At 40.7% G+C, this 24,152-nt stretch overlaps 1 protein-coding gene across 5 annotated transcripts in view; it reads left to right on the top strand.

Moving 5' to 3' along the window:
* PTPRQ (protein tyrosine phosphatase receptor type Q) overlaps positions 1-24,152 on the top strand; it is a 111,770-nt gene that overhangs the window by 80,876 nt on the left and 6,742 nt on the right. For 2 of the 5 annotated variants that reach the window (XM_028745577.2, XM_028745580.2), the window contains 10 exons: positions 1,107-1,206; positions 2,162-2,290; positions 4,806-4,850; positions 12,060-12,086; positions 12,741-12,822; positions 17,293-17,383; positions 20,198-20,274; positions 22,586-22,720; positions 22,845-22,970; positions 23,850-23,998. In XM_028745577.2, coding sequence (XP_028601410.2) covers positions 1,107-1,206; positions 2,162-2,290; positions 4,806-4,850; positions 12,060-12,086; positions 12,741-12,822; positions 17,293-17,383; positions 20,198-20,274; positions 22,586-22,720; positions 22,845-22,970; positions 23,850-23,998 — 961 coding nt within the window. The remainder of the gene's footprint in view (positions 1-1,106; positions 1,207-2,161; positions 2,291-4,805; positions 4,851-12,059; positions 12,087-12,740; positions 12,823-17,292; positions 17,384-20,197; positions 20,275-22,585; positions 22,721-22,844; positions 22,971-23,849; positions 23,999-24,152) is intronic. The other 3 variants (XM_028745578.2, XM_077934762.1, XM_028745579.2) reach the window with 2 other exon arrangements.

Below are 24,152 nucleotides of genomic sequence, written 5' to 3' on the forward strand. Positions count from 1 at the left end.
GGAATGTCATTTGCATGCACACTACAGAAAAATCAAGGTGCAGAATTGTATTGATTTTCACAGCAGATGTTGCAAGGGGTGCTTGACAGCTGAACATGCAAGGTCCCACCCAGGGTCACTTGCAGGTAATGCCGCCGTTTTGTTATGTTCAGAAGTGCTCAAACAGCCCCTAGAGTGTCTCAGAATGGTCTTTGCCCATCTGTCTGCCACCAGAGCTGTAGAAACCTTTTGTAGGATGAAACTGTGGCTCATAACAGCAAAGGCAAAAAGTCCTTGTGCATCTGCGGCAGCACCACTAACTGCTGTCTTGCTTAGACTGGGACTATGCAACCTCCCCAGTTATATGGTCATACTAGTGCCCTGTCTCAGCTTCCTATGAGGAGCTACAAGCATGCAGCAACTCATGATATTAATTTGAAAGGTATGAATACGTGGGCATTTGGGCGTTTCCATTTTTTGTTTGTCCATAAGCTACCCTGAGACTTCTGCACAGCACAAGCCTACTGAGATCATTATAATTGCATTAGGAAAACTGTGGTGATCACATTGACAGTAGACAATCCTTAAAATAAAAACATTTTGGACTCTGCTAAAATCTGTGATGGTGTGTGCTTAGGCAAATTTAGCATAAGCACTTTGCATAAAACGTGTTTACAAAACTAAACCATGTATTGCCATCATAGGTAAAGGTAAAGGTACCCCTGCCCGTATGGGCCAGTCTTGACAGACTCTAGGGTTGTGCGCCCATCTCACTCAAGAGGCCGGGGGCCAGCGCTGTCCGGAGACACTTCCAGGTCACGTGGCCAGCGTGACATCGCTGCATCTGGTGAGCCAGAGCCGCACACGGAAACGCCGTTTACCTTCCCACCAGTAAGCGGTCCCTATTTATCTACTTGCACCCAGAGGTGCTTTCGAACTGCTAGGTTGGCAGGCGCTGGGACCGAGCAATGGGAGCGCACCCTGCCGCGGGGATTCGAACCGCCGACCTTTCGATCGGCAAGCCCTAGGCGCTGAGGCTTTTACCCACAGCGCCACCCGCATCCCCTATTGCCATCATAGTCTGTCTTTAATGTTTCAATTACCATTGGGCTTCCTTTATATTACAGGTGATGGGCTTTCTGAAAGAGCTGTAGAAATAATACTTGCAGTTACATTGTGCATACTATCTGTAATTCTCCTTGTGGCTGCAATTTATGCTTTTGCAAGGTATGTGCATCTTCACTTGTTTCTATTGAATTATCCTTGAATTTAAATTGCTCATTCATTGAAATTAATTAATTCCGCCCCCCACTGGGTCCCATGTTGGAAAACAGGAGTAAGACACATCAGAGAAGTATAGCAATGTATTGCTGTGTCTTTGGAGATGGATTTACTCATGTCTTATTCTTTTTATTTGTTCGTTTGTTTCTTTGTTTATAAACAAACAGGTTTGATCCCCATATGGGACAGCTGCATATTCCTGCATTGCAGGGAATTGGACCAGATGATCCTCAGGGTCCTTTCTAACACTACAGTTCTATGATTCTATGAAGTGTAGAAATTGTGTTAGGAACTGGAAAAATAAAGGGTCCTTCCTCATTATTTACTGAATTCAATCTGTAGAAATCAGCTTGAACAGAATTGTGGTCACTGCTGTTGACCTCTACTCAATTCTGGTCTATGACACAGGAGAGTCAATATTAGAAGAAATCAATAGAACTGTTACAAGCAAGGAAGCTGATTGTGTAGCAGCAGCAACCAAGAATTATAAGATGGGTGTTTTTTATAATTATATAATATCTTATATAAGATATGTGTTTTTAATTTTTGTAAAGTAATGTTTTGGGGTGTGTGGGTAATATATTTAATTTGTCATCATGCTGCTAAATTTGATTAAAAGTCCAATTTCCTGGGTTACACAGAAAAATAGAAATCTCAGTTTTTCTATTTTAATTTGATATGATATGCAAAAATGCTAGGAAATATGCTGTAATAAATCACAACAGCAATGCTAAGAAATAGATAACAATTACTGGCATTTGCAGATTGTGACTTTTTAACTTCTCGTTTTCATACTACTAGCACTTTGAAAGCATAAATACATACTTTATTAAAGGTCCAGTGAATTTGGAATAATACTGAATGTTCTTTCTCATTCATTCTCCTATGGTTTTTGTCGTAGAATTCGACAAAAGCAAAAAGAAGGAGGCACATACTCTCCACGGGATGCAGAAATTATTGACACCAAATTCAAACTAGATCAGTTGATCACAGTGGCAGACCTGGAAATGAAGGATGAGAGATTTACACGGTAGGCGTACTCCGTAGGCAAAACAGTAGTTCTGGGGGTCTGCAGTCATGACCCCATTGTGACCTTTTACTTGTTTGGAAGTGTTTTGTGGTGTTCTTATTTACACAGGTCACAAAGATCCTTTTTCAAAGGGTGACCTCCAGACACTTCTCTCAGGAATTCAGAAAATCACTTTTTCTTCCCCACTTTGGAACAAGACCAAAATGCAAACCGTTCTATAATTCTGCCAAGAACATTTGCTCCTTGTTTGTTTATTTTTATCATTACAAATGTAATCTCTCTGAGTAGTTTTGACATTAAGTGTTTTATTGAAGACTTAATATGCAGTCACTCTTAATACGGTGGGAGCATATTGCTGATTGTTCACTTTGACTCAGAGTCATTTGATAACATGTCACCCTACGCTACGTGACCAGCTTTCAAAAATCTGTCAGCACTAAAGCCAGTTTGTTGTGCTGGACTGATCATTCAATCCTGGGTTAAAATCCCTGCTCAGCTACAAAGTTCACTGAATGACTTTGGGCCAGTCTAATATACCTCTCAGGATTGTTTTAGAATAAAATAGGGAAGGTGAAAATGTACAGTGGTGCCCCGCAAGACGAATGCCTCGCAAGACGAAAAACTCGCTAGACGAAAGGGTTTTCCGTTTTTTGAGTCGTTCCGCAAGACGAATTTCCCTATGGTCTTGCAAGTTCTTGCGAGTTTGTTTCCTTTTTCTTAAAGCCGCTAAGCCGTTAATAGCCGCTAAGCCGCTAATAGCCGCTAAGCCGCTAATAGCCGTGCTTCGCAAGACAAAAAAACCGCAAGACGAAGAGACTCGCGGAACGGATTAATTTCGTCTTGCGAGGCACCACTGTATAGCCCTCTGAGCTCCCTGGAAGAAGAGCAGACTGCAGTTCAAAGATACAACACACAACATAAACATTGTTCATATTAAGGTATTACATCCCAGTCTACAGCTCACAGCCATTATAGATGCCATATCCAAAAGGCTACTTCTTTTTTCTTTTTACATTTGCTTGTGCATGGTCCTTGATACAATGCTCATCTCAAACCTTTATTGCATTAGCAAACTGCCATAGCAAAATAAGACAATACAAAAAAGAAAAAAGACAAACTTGAGACAAGCAACCAAGCAAAATTCAGGTGTTTTGGCTGGCGTAGTGACATTTAAGTTACCCGAAGACTATAATGCAAAGATATAGTAGCCAGCGCCCAAAAACTAATATGCGGGTATATATAAAGCACAAAATGGCCCCAGAACAGACTCAGCATATTGAGTTAAAAGTAATAAAATGCAAGAAAATGTGTATTGGAAAACATGAGTGTGGGTTCTTAAGGTAACACATCAAAATGTGCCACCTAAAAAGGAATCTTTGCCTGAGAATCTGAATGTATGCTGAATTAGTTCCACTGGGTTTAGTGACACTAAACAAGTTAAATAGAAATGCTTCACCATGAATTGGTTTTGGATCAAATTGCAAAATACTTTTGGGCCAAATTACACGTGATCGTATGTGGGTACTTTTGCACTTCTTTGCAGGGATTTCCCCCAACAAATGGCCAGCGTTGGATTTCTAACCTGCACTGGAATCGTAGCATGAGAGGTGCAGTGGAGGGGGTGTTTTAACGATTTGCCCACTCTCGATTTGGATCTGAGGGCTCATTCCAACAATCTGCATTGCAAAAAAAAGGTCCCTCTGATTTCAATCAGATGTTTTTTCAATGCAAATTGCAGGAGAGAAAGGGGACTATCCAGGTTGGACCTCAGCCGGGATGGCAAGTAAAGCTCCTCTACCCCCATTCTAAGGTCCCAGTTCTCGTTTCTCACACACTGGCAGTTTTTGAGTGTGGAGGTGGAGGGTGACCTGCACTCAAGGCCAGAACTGCACAGTTAACCTCCCATATAGTTCAGCCCTTATTGTCCTGTCTTCAGGAGAGACTAGTCCAGAGTCTTTGTGAGCCAAACTCGCATGAAAGGTAGCACAGTGTGCTGGACCCTCCACCTATTTTGACTTGTGCAAGTTTACGGATAGAACAGTGAACAAAATGTACTTCAACTCACGCTTGTAAAAAGTCCCTAGTGTCCCAAGTTCTGGAGCTCACCTAACTTGGCAAAGTATTTGCTCACGTTGGTGGCAGCAATCATGTCTACAGGATACAAGGAAGTCTACCCTGTCCTCAACTCTTGTGCATTCACAGTTCAATATAACATATAATGTAGCCTGAAGATGGGTGGCTTGCATTACTTTGCTCAAAAATTTCACTGCCGCAAACTGAAGGTGGCTGGCAGAGTTACAGCTGTTGACTTATACTGTCTGCTTCTGGGCATTTATTTTTTTCTGTGTTTAGTAGTTTACTTCAGGAGAAAAGCATGAAAGTTTCATAGGTTTTGTATTTAAAGCTTTGCACTTTGCTCAAAGTCTGCACATCAATTAATATATGCAACCTTTTACCTGAATAAGAACTCTTGTCCCTGTTTGAAAACTTAATTCTGAATGGGTTTTGCTTCCAGATATTCCTCCTTTTTCTTTAGACGCAAGGAGATATTTGTCATCCAGTAAGTTGCTGCATGGCTGAAGAGCCCCTGTGTGGTTTCTAGTGTGCTGTGCTCACTTGTGTGTTACTATGCTTTATTGGCTTTCATCTGATAAAACTGCTCGCTCTCTCAGTGCCTTAGGCACATTTTGAAACTTCTAGTACTGTAAAATGATCCTCAATAGGCAATACAGGGTCTTCCCAGATGGCCAAAAAATTGAGATGTTCTCAGTAGTGCTATATACTAGTACTGCTCCATATCAATGTAATATTCTATTCCCTTACAGGGATGAGCAAGAGATAGCCTTGCTGTGGTTAGAAACCTATTTGCTGCTTTAAAACACAAATCAAAGAAGTAAAGTGGTGTACACAGGACTCAAAAAGATAATTTTTTGAAAGACGAAGGTTTGCACAGTGGTGGGACATTGATGGGAGAAAAGGAAGTATTTTTGGCATTGCAACTTCTCTGTTTTAAATGGCTGCAATAAAAATCATTCCTTGTACAGATGTGTAGATCCCAAGTAAAAATAATACATGTTTACAGTGTGAAAAGGTCATCTGCATAACCCCTCAGAGTGGATCCAAACTGAAATTACAGAAGTTCATTTTGAAAACATCCATTTAAAGCTGGGCATACTTTATTTTTGAGGTTTGCCAAACCTGTGCTGATCTGCATTATCAAACAATATGTAATCTTCCAATAACTCATTTCATGTGAGGCAGCTGTAGAAAGCCACCTTCAGGTAGATAAAACGAGAATGATTATTGCTGGTACTAATGAAAACAAAAGTACTCCCCCCCCCCCCAGATGAAATTAGACATTCTGACTTTTGTATATCAAGAATAGTATTTGTTTGGATAGTCAGAATTTCAAACTGAAGTTCTCTTGGACAACAATTGGTGATTGACTATTATCAGATTGTTTATTTCCCCCCACTCATAACCCACCTTTTGCTCCAAGGAATTCAAGGTGCTGTAGATGGTCCTCCCCTCATTTAATCTCCAGAACAACCCAGTGAGGTAGTGAGTGGTCTAAGGTCACCAATGGAGATACTAACCCCAGTTTCCAGGTGCTAGTCCAACATGCTAAGCACTACAACACAACTGACTTTCCTATAAAGCATCCAGTTAATTTAGAATAAATTCATAAAAATTAGAGAACTACGTGATATGATAAAACAAGGCTGCCACTCACAACGACAGCTCTATTCCTAGCTTCCCTCCTTCATAACATGTGGCAAAACTTATTCATGTCATGACAGCATCGTGCTGCTTCCCTATCTGGTCCACATAATTGGCTGCTGGTGATGCGAGGTGATGCGAGGTGTTGTTTTTTTGACCAGAGTTTTTAGACTAGATCAGTAACAGTAGCCAAGGTAGGAACTGCGTATTTAATGCATGAAAAACATTTTATACAAATTCCCCATAACAGTGCCTTCTCTCATCAGCACTGAAGACTAAAAGTCATATGCACTGGGTCACGTCAAAATCTCAGTGCTGTCTTAATAACAGCATTTGACATTATTGCCAGTTGCTGCTGTGTCCCCCCTTTTTAAACCACTCCTCTGAATGCGGGAAAGATGAAGCTCAGAAACTGCCAAGAGGGCTGCCAGCTCAAAATGTGCTAACTGTCTTTGTGTATGAATGTTTTAGACTGTTATGAAGGTAGTCTTAGGCCCTGATATTGAGCTCCACTACATTGGTTGGGTGGGTGGGGGACTATTGTAAGGGCCTCTCATAAGGAATTATTGATCTGTACTGTCCCTGAAGGGTTAGACCTATGAAAATCTCATTTAACTCATTGAAAATTACTTCCTTGGTTATTCCTAGCAAGTGCTTGTGGTGCTTATGAGTTAAGCCTTTAGTCTGCTCATTCATTTCTGTGGTTTTCTATTGAACAAGCTGTAATTCCCCATAGATTTTCAACAGGTTGACCCAGAGAGTAAGCTGATGCTGTATGACAACATGAACTCCAGTCACCATTGCCAACATAAATAAATAGCTTCTTATAAAATTTAGACCAAAAAAAAAAAAGCTTGAGTGAGGGGGAAGGGGAGAATGTCCTGCTGGAATGGAACTTCAACTAGGCTCAAAGGCTGCACCTATCACTCAAATACGTCTCACAAAGCGGTAGCCAATTAGCTATGTTATTCTGCTGCACCAAATACAACATATTCTTGTGGCATCTTAAAGACCAACACAATTATTTTGCCATTTATCTATTTTGAATTGCTGCATAATAAAGTACTGAGGCATGGATCTCTTGCATAGGTTTCTTGTACACAGGTATATTGCATTATTAGTGGTCTGTAACTTGAAGAAACCTTTAGGGACTCGGGTGGCACTGTGGGTAAAAGCCTCAGCGCCTAGGGCTTGCCGATCGAAAGGTCAGCGGTTCGAATCCCCGCGGCGGGGTGCGCTCCCGTTGTTCGGTCCCAGTGCCTGCCAACCTAGCAGTTCGAAAGCACATCAAGTGCAAGTAGATAAATAGGGACCGCTTACTAGCGGGAAGGTAAACGGCGTTTCCGTGTGCTGCGCTGGCTCGCCAGAGCAGCAATGTCACGCTGGCCACGTGACCCGGAAGTGTCTCCGGACAGCGCTGGCCCCCGGCCTCTTGAGTGAGATGGGCGCACAACCCTAGAGTCTGTCAAGACTGGCCCGTACGGGCAGGGGTACCTTTACCTTTACCTTAACTTGAAGAAAACTTATGCAATGGCGTAATAACCTTCCTGTCTCTTGAAAGGTCCCTATTCCTGTGTATTTGACAAGTTTACATTCCTTGTGCAGAGTATGCTTGGATTTTTCTTTTGTATTAGGAATTATATAATGCACTTAACTCTTGGCCCTAATTCACCTGCATATATCCTATGGTGCTATGTACAATAAGCTTCCCATCCCAGAGGAGGCCAGTGCTGAGAGCAGAAGGAAGAGCCTAGGATCGGACAGGGCAGACAGGCTCCTAGTCAGAGTGGAGAGGTTAGATTTCTCTACAATCAACCTGGGCCTGGGCCCAGGGGCAGAGGAAGGGAGGTGCAGTGGGTGCGGTCCACCCCGGGTGTCACCACAGAGGGGGGGTGACAAAATGCCAGGCAGCACTCACCACAGTGCCTGCAGTGTGCCCAAGCCATGAGTCTGTCCTGGAAGAGACGCAGTGGCTTGGGCGCGCGCAAGCTCCGTGCTGCCCAAATGGTCCACCCACTGCCTCCCCCCAGCTGTAGGGTGGTTGTGTGGGAGGAGGCAGGCAGACTCCGGAGGCCCCGCAGTGTGCCCACCCCTATGGGTGGCTCACCCCGCCCTTGCCCCTCCCCTGGGCGTGCCACCCCAGGTGCCTGAGCGGCTTCCTCTACCTCTGCCTGGGCCCTTGGCAGGGACCAACCTAGCCAATCACTAGGTATACCCCTGCTAAGGATTCTCCACATGTAGCCTCTCGAATTATGGTGCATTGATATTACCCACATGCGATCTGATCCAGATGTATGAAGAATCCCATTCCCACATGCAGTGTCAGTGGCAGACATATAATGTGGTCTTCTGGTGGGCATATGGTCAGCCACTGTGAGAACAGGATGCTGGACTGGATGCAACAATGGCCTGATCCAGCAAACTCATATTATGTTCTTATGCATATTATGCAGGGTATGTAGAACACAAATGCCCAAAGCTTCCAGGGGCCCACCAAATGCATAGATATGTTTAAATTATCATAAATTATAATTTAGTCATATGCTGTGTTTATACAATAATTTGGGTTTGTTTTCATTTCTCTCTCTAATAATAACTTTGCCATGTTGATTACTATTAGGTATAAAATGCATCTATTCTTCCTATAGATTCTGAAGTTGTGTTCTTCATATTTAATTACATTTCTTCCTCTCATAATAATGTTTTATCTCCAACCAGAAGGTATGTAATTAGACACTGGTGTATAGCCCCCTAAAATTGAGAGGGGGCTCCGAAATATATTTCACACAAGGTCCAACAGCAAGTATGGCGACTCCTGCAAGCTGTCCTTGGCAGAGCAGGCTGCCTTAACACAGATTTTATTATTTGATATTTAATTATGGCATTGTAGGCTGCAATCCTACACTACCTTTCATGGGATTAAACCCTACTTAACCCAGCGGCATGTATTTCCAAACATCCACAGGATCAAACTGTCAAGTAAAGCTGGGTGTTATATGAATAAAGCCAAACTGCTAACAGAGCAATGTCTGATTTATTTCAAAAAGCTTATTCTAAGAACCTTAAAGCAATTCAGACTGAAATCCTGCGCACACCTATCTGGGAATATGCCTATGCGGTGGAACTTAGACCCAAGTAAACATTCATAGGCAAGTCTCATTGCAATATTGAATTTTCCAGTGGGAAATAAAATGGTGTCCTTGAATTACTACAAAACTGCAAAGATAGTTGCCTGAATAGAGAACTAACAGCGCAAGCCTGTACATGTCAACTGAGAAGGAAGCCCCATTGAGTTCAAAGTGACTAAATTAGCAGAAAGGGCATTTTGGTGTCCACTCTTTCTGAAACACTAAACTCCTCAAAACCAAGTTTTGTACGGTAGACATCTAAACATGGCATATATCAAGCGTGATCCCTAATTCAATTAAGCTGCAATTGTATCTAGTTCTATTGACGACACCTGGTTTGCCCTTTTAACTGAAAGTTTAAAAATAAATCACCAAGAAAGCACAAATATCTCCACTGAGAAATGCTTTATTAAAAAATCTTCAGCTTTTTCAGTGGGAACCTTATGTTTTTTAGCAGAACAATCCTGGTTTTGGTTTACCAACTTACCGATTTAGATAAGTTTATGAATACCTGTTGTCTAGCACATGATTTCATTTTTTTGTCCATGTAAAACATATTTTTTAAAATAGGATCTATCTACATAGTTGGGTGAGTTTATTACAGCAAGTTGCCCCTGAGCTAGTGAATTTCTACATTGGCATTGTAATAATTTGTCCTTCTTTCCTCGCCTTTATAGAAGCACCTCAGGACTTCTATTCAGCAATGGCTTCCCTGAGAGTATCACTTCCTTTCCCATGCAATGTTCTCCTTTTACATGTTAGGTTAATTTTAATGTGACTTTCTTGTATTATTTTTTGTGTGAAGTATCCTATGCACAAGCCACATCCATCATCAATCTGTTCTGCAGAACCAGAACTTCGGCAACAGAATTCCAAAATTGATTTTAATAAATGAATTTCCTAAAATCTTCCATTGGAAGCAAGAGATGGAAGCTGGGAAATTCTCCAGCCATTTTTATACTGAACCCTACTACACACAGTTTTTTAACAAAATGCTAAAAAGCAGATAGAAAAAAGTTGGTCATTGGAGTTCAGGTTCTTCATTGATATACCAGGGTAAAACAATTTGAGAAGTATGCTGCTATTTAGAAACGTTTATAGGAACGAGGTCATTATATAGAATTGCTCTCTGTTTCTCACATCCTTCTCTAAATTTCATAGCTTAGGAAGCCAGTTTCTGAATCTGCCCCCCACCCCATAAATGAATACAATTTATATTACATTCTTATTCTTATTAAATGTTTTATTTAGGCGTACTTACAAACAAACAAAACAATAAGATACACACACTTAACCACAAAATAAACTGAAAAAGTAAGAAGAAAAAGTAAGGACAAAAGGAACATAAAATACCACACCCGTGTGACTTCCCTCCACCAGCTCTCGTCATCTTTAAATCATTTAAATTCTTATTTACATTGCATATCATTTATCACTGTAATTACTTCTTTTATGGTACTATTATAATATAACATCAGGTCATCCTTACAACCTTAGTCTAAACATATCAGCATGTTATCTTTAGAGCAGTGTTTGTTCATGTAATGTTCAAACCATAACCATTCTGCCCTTAATTTCTGGTCTGTTTGGTATCTTATTACCGCAGTTAATTTTGCCAATTCTATAAACTCTGTTAATTTAATTAACCAATCCTCTTTCGTAGGTTTGCAATTTCCTTTCCAGTTCTTCACAAGGTGTATTCTTGCTGCTGCTATTGCATATAGGAATAATTTTCTCCTTATCTTGTGGTACCTCCTGTCCATTCTCATTTTACAATATAGATTTTATTACTTAGACTTTAGGCTGCTTCTTACCTTGTATTTGCCACTCCCATTTGGAGGGCCTGGGTACCTTCAACATACGGACTCCCTCAGAAGGCAGTGGAGGTTTTTAAGCAGAGGTTGGGTGGTCATCTGCCAGGGACACTTTAGTTGTGATTTAGTTGCGATTCCTGCATTGCAAGGGGTTGGACTAGACGACCCTTTGCCTTCCTTTCAACTCTGCAATTCTGTGATTCTATGAAACGATATACAGTTAGCCATACTCAGATCAGACCCACTGAAATCAATGGACATCAATCCATGAGTATGACTTGTTTTGATATCACCCTGTGCCAAATGCAGTACAGGAGAATATTATGTGCCACTTTCGACACAGCACCCTCCCTTCAGGAAATGAGAGGTCATCCTGGAGGCATCCCCGAATTTAGCAGCACCTGTCAACTCCTTGATCCTTCTTGAAACCATGCGTCCTTTGCCAAACATCTACAGCTAGGAGGAGTCAGGCTGCAGCCCACTGACCAACCCTCAGCCAAGCTCAAGATATTAGCCACTGCTGACTATAGGTGTTGAGCGATTTAGAAAAGTTTACATTGCATGCATACATGAAGCAGATTGCTATTAAATGTGTGACTAGTTCATCTGAGCTCAGTGTGTGCTTTTAAAAGCTTTCTATGGGAGACAGACAGCAACACTAAGGTGTATAATGTCATAACAGGATGTGCTTTGAAACATTGGATTTTTCTACTGCTTTTGAGAAGAAAGGAGTTTGAAGAAAGATATGAAGAGAGAAGCAGTGTGAACTTTTCTCTAAACAGAAATATTTTCCAAATAAGACTTTTAATCCACCAAACCCTTGCGCTTAATTATCTTTGCACTATACAAATCAAGTTAGATATTCCATAGCACCAAGATCTCATTTCCATGCTAGTAAAAAAATTAAGAGTGTTTTAGAATTGGTGCAAGTGCTTTGGTATCCCATAACAAGGAGCACAAATAAGTTTTAAAATTGATTCATTTGGAATATTGAATTAATTTTTTTACTTCTTAGTTTTGACCTCTCTGTTGTGTCTGCAACGTAACCAGAATGGAAAGTGTTCTTTGACTCGCAACTTACATCATTTAACATAATCTCTATTACAGGTTACTTAGTTATAGAAAATCCATCAAGTAAGTTGACTGCTAATTTTTACATTGTGGCTATATATTTGCTAGCTTGGTGAATCACAATGTGTGGTTTCTTTTTGTATATTTATTAGAAAAAGCTCCAAACTGTGTATAAATCATAAAAGCATGACTAATTGCATGGTAACTGGAGAAACGCTTTCTCTCTCTCTGGGGTGAAGCCTGCATGTCTGTGTTTTAGCTTGGCAAGTAATATAGGGATATTTAACTCCTTGGGGTTTAAAAACCATGTAATTATGGGAATGAAGTCACTGCTATATTTTATATATCTAAAGCCCTGCATTGTATAGAATGGTTTCTGTGTGACAAAAGAAGCATTATGTGCTTGAATAAAACTGAGAGGTGACTTTGCAGACACACATAAATATCCAACAACTGAACTTTGGAGCAATCACATTTGTAACACACAGTTTGTAGATAACAGTTGTGTTATATCAACTAAATCAGGGGAGGTTTGAAGTGGCAAGAGGTTATTATTTCAAAACAATTCCTAACTTAAAGCCAATTATTCCCTTTTGTAAAATATTCATATTACTATGTTTTTTCTTAATCTTTGTTATACATCTGGATAACAATAAATTTCGATTCAGATTATTATATCCTAAGCAACCACTAACTCTCTCTAAAAATGTTTTCTAGGCCCATAGGCAAGAAATGTTTTCTACAACACGTTGAAGAGCTTTGTACAAACAACAACCTAAAGTTTCAGGAAGAATTTTTGGTATGTTACCAGCAGTTGTCACAACATTGCAAGACCTACACTTGTTTCATGTGTCACATTTCATGTCCATTTTAAGCAAGCAAGGCCATGAATGACTCTTGCCTTGATCATCAATACCCAATTACCAGTTTATCCATTTAGGTACTACAGTCTCCTTGTTGCAGTGCGATCAGGATTATCCACACCGTGATCTTCCTTCTGCCTCCTGTGCAATGGCACCAAGTATTCATTATCCCTTTGACTCTAATCTTAGAGAAACCCATATATTTTTAAAATGGCAATTTCAGCAATATAACTGTGCAGTGGTACCTCGGTTTAAGAACAGTCCTGTTTACGAACGATTCAGTTTACGAACTCCGCAAAACCGGAAGTAGTGTCCCTGTTTGAGAACCTTACCCTGGTCTACGAATGAAAGCCAAACGGTGGAAGGGCACAGGCGGTGGGAGGCCTCATTAGGGAAAGTGCGCCTTGGTTTAAGAATGGTTTCAGTTTAAGAATGGACTTCTGGAACGGATTAGGTTCGTAAACCGAGGTACCACTGTAATTTAAAAGAAGTTTTAAACAAGTCATTCTCAAACTGGGACAGGGTCCCCAGCACGAGACAGGAAGTATCTGTAAAATGGGCACAAAGTTTCAGAATGGTATAGAATCTTGAAGCAGGTGAAATTTCCTCCTCCCAGCAGCCCAAACATGGGTGGGTTGAATGCCCTCTAGGAAAGAATAATAATTCACATTGGAGTCCTATCTCAGACCTGGGAACACAGAGATCAATGGGAGCTGCATTATACCACCAGAACACTGTTCCATCAAACTCAGTATTGTCCACACTGGCTGGAAGCAGCTCTGTATGGTTTTAGGCAGGAGTCTCTCTCAGAGAGTCTCTCTCAGGAATTGAACCTGGATGCAAAGTAGGTGCTCCATCACTGACCTATAGCCTTTCACCAACCTTCCAGACACTTTTCTTTTATAAATCCCTCCGAGATAAATGAGAGTTACTCTTGTTTAGCACCCGCTCATCTCTGTAAGGTGTCATAGGAGCAGTCTGCAATGGATTACGCTATGTATGATCACAACCAGCAATGTCTCATCTCGTAGCATCGAAAGCCTTTGTTCCTGTTGAAAACAGATAGGTCTTCCAAAGAGTGTGTGAAATTTATATAATAGCTATGTCATGCCAAAACTATGCTTAAGTCTTGGACTTTTCCTTGTTTTTGTAAGTAACTTATTTTCTATGGCTATCATTTTGTTTTTTTTAATTCAGAAATAGATCATTTTTGTTATCTCAGTAGTGTTGTGTTCATCATTACCAGCACATGGAGTCATTTACTATCCTAAAAATCATTTGTCATTCTCCAGTGACTCTATTATTTTGGATTTATAGATTTGCCATGAAGTGTTCATTGTCTGGATCTGCGAATAATGAAGAAGAAAAAATCGATTGACAGTTATACTATTGGATTATAATGTTTCACTCACTTAAGAAATAATAACAAAAGAGTGATAAGATGAATAGTATTTCCTACAGATTCTTGGTCATGGTTCTTAAGCAGTCTTGGTCTGCATGTAATAACAAACTCACCATAAGATACTTCTAAACAGTGCATGGAGAGCTCTTTTTTCCAACAAGAGCAGAAATTCCATCTTACTAGGACAGAGAAACTGAGAGTTGCATTTGAAGCACACTACTCTGTTAAAATAGGGACATGGGTGGCCCTGTGGGTTAAACCACAGAGCCTAGGACTTGCCGATCAGAAGGTCGGTGGTTCGAATCCCCGTGATGGGGTGAGCTCCTGTTGTTCGGTCCCTGTTCCTGCCAACCTAGCAGTTCAAAAGCACACAGTTAAAGTAGATAAATAGGTACCGCTCCGGCGGGAAGGTAAATGGCGTTTCCGTCTGCTGCTCTGGTTCGCCAGAAGCAGCTTAGTGCTGCTGGCCAGCTCCCTCGGCCAATAAAGCAAGATGAGCACCGCAACCCCAGAGTCGGTCATGACTGGATCTAATGGTCAGGGGTCCCTTTACCTTACTCTGTTAAAATAGTAGTAAACTAGCACTAATAATAAAACATAAAAACAAGTGGTAAGGCAGGGAGGGGAAAGCTGCAGCCCACCAGATGTTCTTGGACTTGAACTCCCATTGGTCAGTATGGCCAATGATCAGGGATGATATGAGCTGTAGTCCAACAGCTTCTAGAAGGCCAGAGTTTAGCCATCCCTGAAAGTACTGTCAGGTCATTCAAAAATAGCCTACTCCCATATGAATCTATATGTGTATGGAGCTTTTTCATACATGAAGCCTTTTTGTAATGTCCAGCATCTGCTCTAGGGAATGGAGTTTTCTGCCCTTTGGAAGCCCAAGGCACTTTGAGGGCAAAGTCGCTTGCCTTTGTAGCGATCTTGATGCCACATCCACACCTGTTGCAATCTGCAGTGAAGTGTCCAGTGCAGATGAAACATTATCTCAACCCATTTCAATTTGGGTTCAGGCCTGGCTATGGGAACTGAATCAACTTTGGTCACCCTGTTGGATGACCTTTACTGGGAGTGTGACTCTGTTATTCTTCCTTGAGCTCTCCATAGCTTTTGATATTATTGACCTTGGTATCCATTTGAGCCAACTTAGTGGGATGGGTATCGGAAGCACTGTTTTATAGTGGTTCCGATCCTGTCTCCAGGGTCCATTTCAGAGAATAACATTGGATGATTGTCTTTAATTCTCATTGGCAGTTATGCTGTGGCGTGCTTTAGGGTAGCATCTTATTTGTAGTGCTTTTTAATATCTATACAAAGCCTTTAGGAGTATACCATGCTACCTTCCATGTGCATGTGCATTTAAAGGGCATCTCTGTATCATGGACTTTACATTAGCTGGTAAAGGTAAAGGGACCCCTGACCATTAGGTCCAGTCGTGGCCGACTCTGGGGTTGCGGCGCTCATCTCGCTTTATTGGCCGAGGGAGCCGGCGTCCAGCTTCCTGGTCATGTGGCCAGCATGACTAAGCTGCTTCTGGTGAGCCAGAGCAGCGCACGGAAACGCCGTTTACCTTCCCGCCGGAGCGGTATCTATTTATCTACTTGCACTTTGACGTGCTTTCGAACTGCTAGGTGGGGCAGGAGCAGGGACCGAGCAACGGGAGCTCACCCCGTCACGGGGATTCGAACCGCCGACCTTCTGATCGGCAAGTCCTAGGCTCTGTGGTTTAACCCACAGCGCCACCCGCGTCCCTACATTAGCTGGTAGGAGGAAATAATTATCCATGGTATCGTTTTGCTTTGCAAAGTTTTGAACTTTCCCCATAACTTCAGTCGGGGTTCAATTGGTGCTAGATGAGCGTTGAATTGTTTATGGAAATATGTTTGAATGCGAGTATATTACCTCAAGAAAACAAATGGCAGTGTTGGCAGGAAGTCGAAATAAATGAAAATTGCTGAGGATAGGTGGGTGGTGAAAGCAACGAATCTTCCTAACAATTTGCTTTTATTTGCTTTTTAAATAAGTTTTTTAAAGTAGTCATTGAGGCACCCTGCTTTTTATGTGACCTGGCCATGCCACTTCTATTCCCTTGCATTGTAGATTACATTGAATACTTTGAACTGGGCTGTGATTCATTCATGTATTTCCTTATCCCTATTCGTTATGCCCAGTATACATCTTCCTGTTCTTCCTGAGCTGAGGCAGAGGTCAGTGAGGAATAACAAATTGCCATCGCCCATGTTTGATTAAATACTTTCTTGTTCTCATACTGTAGCAAAGCACTAGGCCAATCATAACTACAAGGGAAGCAACTCAGGGAAAAGGCTTTCTCCTTATTTAGTTCCCTCCATTAAAAGCCACACACAAAAACACAGAAAGTGGCACTCCGACTTCATCTTGACTTCCAAGGTGAAAGTTCATATAAGCTTAGATTGTTCAGCCTGACAGTCTGTTCTGTAGTTTAGCATCTGAAACTGCTGTTGTAACAAGGGTTGACAGTGAGGTGAAAGGCTTCTGTAATGTTACCAGCTGTCCTTAGAAATTCAATATACCTCAACCCCTCCAAATCTTTCCTCATACTGGAATGGTTCACCTGAATTCTATTTTGGTATCACTGCCACATTTATTTTATATATACAAATGCTAAAATGCATCAAAATATTTTAAATATTTTTTTAAAAAAAGTTAATTTTCACTTTGGATGACGTAAGTTCATTTTTTCTATCTGAGACTTTCTAATAAATAAATAAATAAATAGATAGTGGATCTATTTTCTCCCTTTTGTACCTTGCAAAAACAAAAACATTTCTTCGGGTATATTAACTTATTTTGGTGGGCAAAGACAAATAGACTTGTTAGAGTTTAGGAACTTCATTTTAAGATTGTATTATGCATCTATAAACTTGTATATGCCACTCAGTGAACAAATTTCATATTATATTTACATTGCTGATCTGCAAAGCAAGCCCAAAGACATTCTAACATATATGTTGCTTTATAGGAACTTCCCAAGTTTCTTCCAGATCTTGCCTCAGCTGATGCTGATCTTCCTTGGAACAGGTCTAAAAACCGTTTTCCCAACATCAAGCCATGTATGTTGTGTTTTACAAATCATTCTTTCTCTCCGCTAGCTAAAAAGTGTCTCAAACTTTTATTATTATTATTTTTCACTGTGATGTCTGGGAAGAAGTGTGTTTACTACATGATAATTTATTATTACAGACTTGAGAGTTTTGTGGTAAAGATTATTTATAATTAAGTTTTTGCTTTCACTCACAGCCATTAAACTGGAGGTGCTGGTATTTATATAGTCTCAAAAAGTTTCTTAGCTTTGTAACATAATCAAAGTGGTATCAACATCTTTATTTTATGCTTAGTGAAAAATATTTTTTTTTGTAAATAAAAAGGTAAAAGCCACCTGTTAGCAGTTTCACTTTAAATATGGTGATGCTTTCTTAAGATACTTGTAAATGTGCTGTGTAAGAGTTTTCCGAAAGATCAGAGTGAATATATGGTAACTTATAAGTTGAGGATAGATTTTTATCATAGGAGACAGGGGTCTGTCTCTCTGTAGTCAACACTGCTTCATTTTTCAGTTAATAAGACAGAAATGCCACTATTATTTTAAGCATTAGTTGTGATGTGAGACGGGGGCAAGGCATTCCTCTGTTAATGTAACCACATTCTGTGCTATTAACTTTTTAGAACAGCTGTTCCTGTTATCTGTTGGAGAGGTTATATATTTTTACCTTATTTTAATTATTTTATTAAAATCATTTTAAATCCACTTTTCATTTAGAGAATACTAAAGTGGTTCATAGAAATAAAAACTGCAGTCAAAATGGTTTAGGGCTGGGCATGTACAAACATGCCTCAGTCCATTCCAATGTTCATTTTCACATGCGTGTGTGTTTATATCATTGTCCCGCAAGGCAAATATATGCATATTTTTAACGTGCATCTCAGCCATCAACAGATATTTACAAGATATCTACATCCCCTGCATGTTTCCTTTCAAAGTTAATGAATTTCCAGAAGGGTAGCAGTATTAGTCTTTTATGCAGCAAAAACAAAAAAAGAGCCTTGTGACAGCTTAAAGACAAAAAAAATTAATGAACTGATTAATTACCCATCCATGGCTGCAAACCTAACCATGTCTACTCCAAAGTAAATCCCATTTAATTTAGTGGGGCTTACTCTCAAGTAAATGGGGTTAGGATTGAAGCCACTTTCACCGCCTTGATTTCACAGTTCAGTATAAACTAGTCATCCTATCTTGTTTCAGACATCAGGGAGGGACAGTTTTGCTATAAATCAAGGAAACCTCTGGGGGGAGGCAGTAAGAAAGGAGCTTTAAATTTACTTTTACTTTTGAAATAAAGATTTTGGGTGGTAAGAAATGGGCAGTCAGTTCCCCCTATTTTGGCAAAGAGGCTAGCCAAAGAAGCACAGATAAAATCTACAGGTAACAGAGGAATTTACTTCTTTCTGTGTAAGATGAACAATAATGAAGGATGTGTTCTCTTGTTTTTAAAATTCAGAATAGGAAACAGTTTAAGGCTGAAATGCTAACCCAGTGCCAGATTTAAGTATAAGCTAAACAAGCTATAGCTTTGTTGTTGTTGTTTAGTCGTTTAGTCGTGTCCGACTCTTCGTGACCCCATGGACCAGAGCACACCAGGCACCTCTGTCCTCCACTACCTCGCGCAGTTTGGTCAAATTTGTCCATGGAGTTTTCTTGGCAAGGATACTGGAGTGGCTTGCCAGTTCCTCCTCCAGGTGGATCACGTTTGGTCAAAACTCTCCACTATGACTTGTTCATCTTGTGTGCCCTGCTCGGCATAGTTCATAGCTTCTCTGAGTTCTTCAAGCCCCTTCACCACGGCAAGGCAGTGATCCATGAAGGGGCTATAGCTTAGGGCCCCTCTTTTGGGGGCCGCCAAAAAAATTAAGGGGGGTAAACTGGATGTACATTTCCAAAATATAAGATAAAAAACAATTAAAAAACCCTACATACAGCAACAGTGTTTTGTGTTGTGTAGGCTCATATGATGTACATATTTTGTTATGTGTCCATAAATTACCATATAGCATATATTCAACACACACAAAAAACAGCAACAATTTGTTGTTGACAAAGGACAGCTGGACGTATAAAGGGCCCCATTATCTTCAGCAGCTTAGGGGTTCATCAGACCTAAATCCAGCCCTGTGCTAACCTTAGAGCAAGCACCACTGAATTCAGTTGGATTTACTTCTGTTTGCCCCACTGCTTTCCCTGGGGAAACCTGCGCTTTAGCGCTGAATCAGATGTCAGTTCACAGAATGTCAGTCTGCAGAAAACCCGGTAGACATTTGCTCCGATTCAGTGGTAAAGATTGGGTAAAGCGACCAGACAAGCAGAAGTTTTGAAATATATTCTAGCATACTTTTATTTGTACTACAGAAGACTAGAAATGGGCATTATGTTTACACATTCAGGAGTGAGGAAGAACCATATTTGGAGTTCTTATTACATCATGGCTATGCAGAAATGACAAATACTGTAAAGAACTGCTCAAAACTTTAATTCCTCCCCCCCCCTACTACATTTTCACAGAGGCAGAAGATACGGTAAGTGAATATAGGCATCCCGCTAACAGTATTATCTGTCAATAGGTACGTAAACTCCAAGAACTTTCTGGACACAAAGGCGGCAATTATAACAAAGAAGTGCAGAATTTTTTTACTCCAGGTTTATGCTCTTTTTAGTGTCATATTAGGACCCTTACGGTATTTCTGTACCCCATTAAAAATCAACACTATAACATATGTAAATACGAGTATAGACATATAGGTCAAGTGGTTTGAAACAAATAGAAGAAACAAGCATATTTCGTTTCATTTACTTTATTTTCGTTGTACAGATAACAACAACAGAGTGAAGCTGATGCCTGATGCTAGCATACCTGGATCAGATTACATCAATGCTAGTTATGTGTCTGTAAGTTTGGGATCATTTGTAATTGTTATCACATTCTTCCTATATTTAGTGTGTGTGTGTGGTTTGAAACAAATATATTTTATGCAGAAAATGATTAGTTCTTTATGGAATTATGCCCAGAAGTCAAATAAAAATCTAAATACTTACAGGTCAAATAATTCACAGCTGTTTATTAGTCACATGATACATTATACACAGAACAGGTGGCAAGGAAAAGCTATGTTAATCCTCTCTCCTGCAAGAATGAGGTGAGATTCTGTAACTTAGGGGTGCAAAATGTTACGTTTGTTATGTGCTCTCTCAACTGGTAAAGCTGCTGTTGGAAGCAGGCTCTGGGCTAAATGAACTCTCAGCCAGATCCAAGAGGGCTGGTTTCTTACAGTTTTACAGAAAAGCAGCAAAACTAAGGCATTAGCAAAACAGTACCAGACTCCATTTGTAATGCAGTATATACCAAACGTATCTTTGATTATATATCAAATCCATGAGGAAGATTGATATAAAGATTTCTGCAGAGTGAGGACTTTCTCTACCACTCTGTCATCTCTCTCTGAGTGTGTATGTTTCTGCACATGAGAGCGCTGATGCCATCCAGTGCTATTGCTTCATATGAATCAGGAGGGGCTTCTGACCAGTGTCTGAAAGCAATGATGGGATGCAGGAGGGCTAATAAACTGATACTTAATAATAATAATAATTTATTATTTATACCCTGCCCATCTGACTGGGTTTCCCCAGCCACTCTGGGCAGCTCCCAACCGAATGTTAAAAACACAATACAGCATTAAACATTAAAAACTTCCCTAAAGAGGGCTGCCTTCAGATGTCTTTTAAAAGTCAGATAGTTGCTTATTTCCTTGACATCTGCTGGGAGGGTGTTCCACAGGGTGGGCTCCACTACCGAGAAGAACCTCTGCCTGGTTCCCTGCAATCTCACTTTTCGCAGTGAGGGAACCGCCAGAAGGCCCTCGGTGCTGGACCTCAGTGTCCGGGCAGAATGCTGGGGGTGGAGACGCTCCTTCAGGTATACAGGACCGAGGCCATTTAGGGCCTTAAAGGTCAGCACCAACACTTTGAATTAATGGGAATTGAATCCCATTAATGTTGAGATGCTATTCGTAGGTGGTTCCCATGTCCTAGAATTAGGGAGACAGCCTGTGGACTCCCTCTACAGCAAAAGGTCTCTAGCTTGGGTATACTTCTCAATCTCATGCTGTCACAGCAGGCCTAGATTTCCTCAGTAGTGAGGAAAGCCTTTCCCCAGTGCTGAGTCATCGGCCAGCTGCGGCTGTTGCTGGACTGGAATAGATTGGCTTCTGGAAACCATGCCCTAGTAACCTGACAATTGGACTATTACAATGCGCTCTTATGTTGGGCAACACCTGAAGATGGCTTGGAAGCTGCAGCTAGTGCAGAATGCAGCTGCCTGGCTGTTAAGCAGGGTAGCAAAATGGAATAATATATCACCAATTCTCACAGCTTTGTACTGGCTGCCAGTGCATCAAGCCCTGAATACCTTGTACTGTACTTAAAGGAGGATCTCTGCCGTGATAAAGATGCAAAATTCCTAAGTCCCTGGCATCTCTAGGTAGAACTGGGCAAGAACCCTGGCTGAAAGACTGGTGAGCTGCAGCCAGTCAGTGAAGACAATAACTGAGCTAGATGGATCAATCATCTGACTCGATATAAGGCAGCATCCTATGTTCCAATACCTGCCAGCTTGATGTGACAGGGAAGCTTTGCTTGTGGCCTCAAAGGTGTGTGTCATCTGTTGGGTGGTGATGCAAGACAAGGCCTAGCTCCCCAATTGTGGAATTCTGTCTCACGGAACTATGAGTGTCCTTTCTGCTAACATTTTGGTGTCAACAAAAGACAATTTGTTCATTCAGGCCTTTGGAGGATGGTGCCTCGGATGGTGCCATCTGTTTTGTGATGTGGGATTTTTTTTTGATACTCTGTTTTAAATATTTTAATTATTGTAGTTCAGTTGACCATGATGTAAACTGTGCTGGGCTCTTTTGAGAGGATGAGCTGTTTAGAATTGTAATAAATAAATACCCCGACATACAATGTTTTTAAGAGTTCATAGGCTCAGTAAAAGATTCCTACATCTTTCTCTCTAGTTCCAAAATGTAGAGGCTGGTTCCTTCTGAACACCCATGGGAATGCACTGAGTTGCTGAAGGACCTCCTGCAATAATAGGTGCATTTCTCTTCATATAGTCATAGGCTGCAAATGAGATGGCTTGCTGAATATATCTTTTTCGCTCTTTTTCTTTATAAGCATTTGCTATGGTTCATCTTTTCTTTAGGGCTATTTATGTCCAAACGAATTCATTGCTACTCAAGGACCATTACCAGGCACAGTGGGGGATTTCTGGAGAATGGTATGGGAAACAAGAGCAAAAACCCTTGTTATGCTGACTCAGTGTTTTGAAAAAGGACGGGTAAGTTATCAATATATGAATTTAAGAAATACATTTGGTAACTGCCAGTTACCCTTTCAAAAAGCCTTCATGTTGTTATTCCCCCCTCCCCAAAATAAGCCACTTTATTCCATACTGATTGCAGATAAGATGTCATCAATACTGGCCTGAAGACAACATACCAGTGACTGTCTTTGGAGATATAGTGATTACCAAATTAGTAGAAGACGTTCAATTAGACTGGACCATCAGGGATTTAAAGATTGAAAGGGTAAGGTCTGGTGATTTTTTTAAAAAGTTGTTACCGTTTCTGTGAAAACCATGCTGCTTACACTTCTGATTTTAATTCAAAACATATCAAGCTATCCATAATATTTATTATTCCATTATGAATACACTATATTGAATGTTATGCTTCCAAATACAGTGGTACCTCGGGTTAAGTACTTAATTCATTCTGGAGGTCCATTCTTAACCTGAAACTGTTCTTAACCTGAAGCACCACTTTAGCTAATGGGGCCTCCTGCTGCTGCCTCGCCGCCAGAGCACGATTTCTGTTCTCATCCTGAAGCAAAGTTCTTAACCTGAAGCACTATTTCTGGGTTAACGGAGTCTGTAACCTGAAGCGTATGTAACCTGAAGCGTATGTAACCCGAGGTACCACTGTACAGTGGTACCTTGATATTCGAACAGCTTGGCTCCGATGGGAAGGTAAACAGCATTTCCATGCGCTGCTCTGGTTCGTCAGAAGCGGCTTAGTCCTGCTGGCCACATGACCCGGAAGCTCGGCCAGTAAAGCAAGATGAGCATCGCAACCCCAGAGTCGTCCATGACTGGACCTAATGGTCAGGGGTCCCTTTACTTTTACCTTCTGTCAGAGGCAGAACAATCACCTACAATGTTGGTCTTCCAACCAAGTCTATTACTTCTTAGGATGGTTGATTTTTGTTCTTTGCATTATCAATGCTTAATTGTGTTTGTCAGATAAGATAATCCAGTCAATATCAGGGTTCGTAGGCTTAGTTAGTAGGGTCTCATAAACAAAATCTTACTTGAATTTAGCCCAGTTATGTGTGGCCTCTCAAGCTGCAGTTGAAAGTGTTTGCCATTCTGAAATAAAACCTTGCTTCTTTCTGTTTGTATCTGGAAGCATGGGGATTGTATGATGGTACGTCAGTGTAACTTCACAGCCTGGCCTGAACATGGAGTACCTGAAACGACTGCATCATTAGTCCATTTTGTAAAGCTGATCCGTGCTAGCCGAGCACATGATAGCACACCCATAGTTGTTCACTGCAGGTAATAAATTATTTTCCTTTGTAAAAAAATGTAAGGGATTTTATATATTTTTCATCTAATTCCTCCTAACCCCAACCCCCACATAATATAGCATACATGTGTACAGTAACAAATAGCATTCTTAAGGGCATATACATAAAAATAAGCAGGAAAC

Source organism: Podarcis muralis, chromosome 10 (assembly GCF_964188315.1).
Source record: "Podarcis muralis chromosome 10, rPodMur119.hap1.1, whole genome shotgun sequence".
In the NCBI taxonomy this organism is placed as follows: Eukaryota; Metazoa; Chordata; class Lepidosauria; order Squamata; family Lacertidae; genus Podarcis; species Podarcis muralis.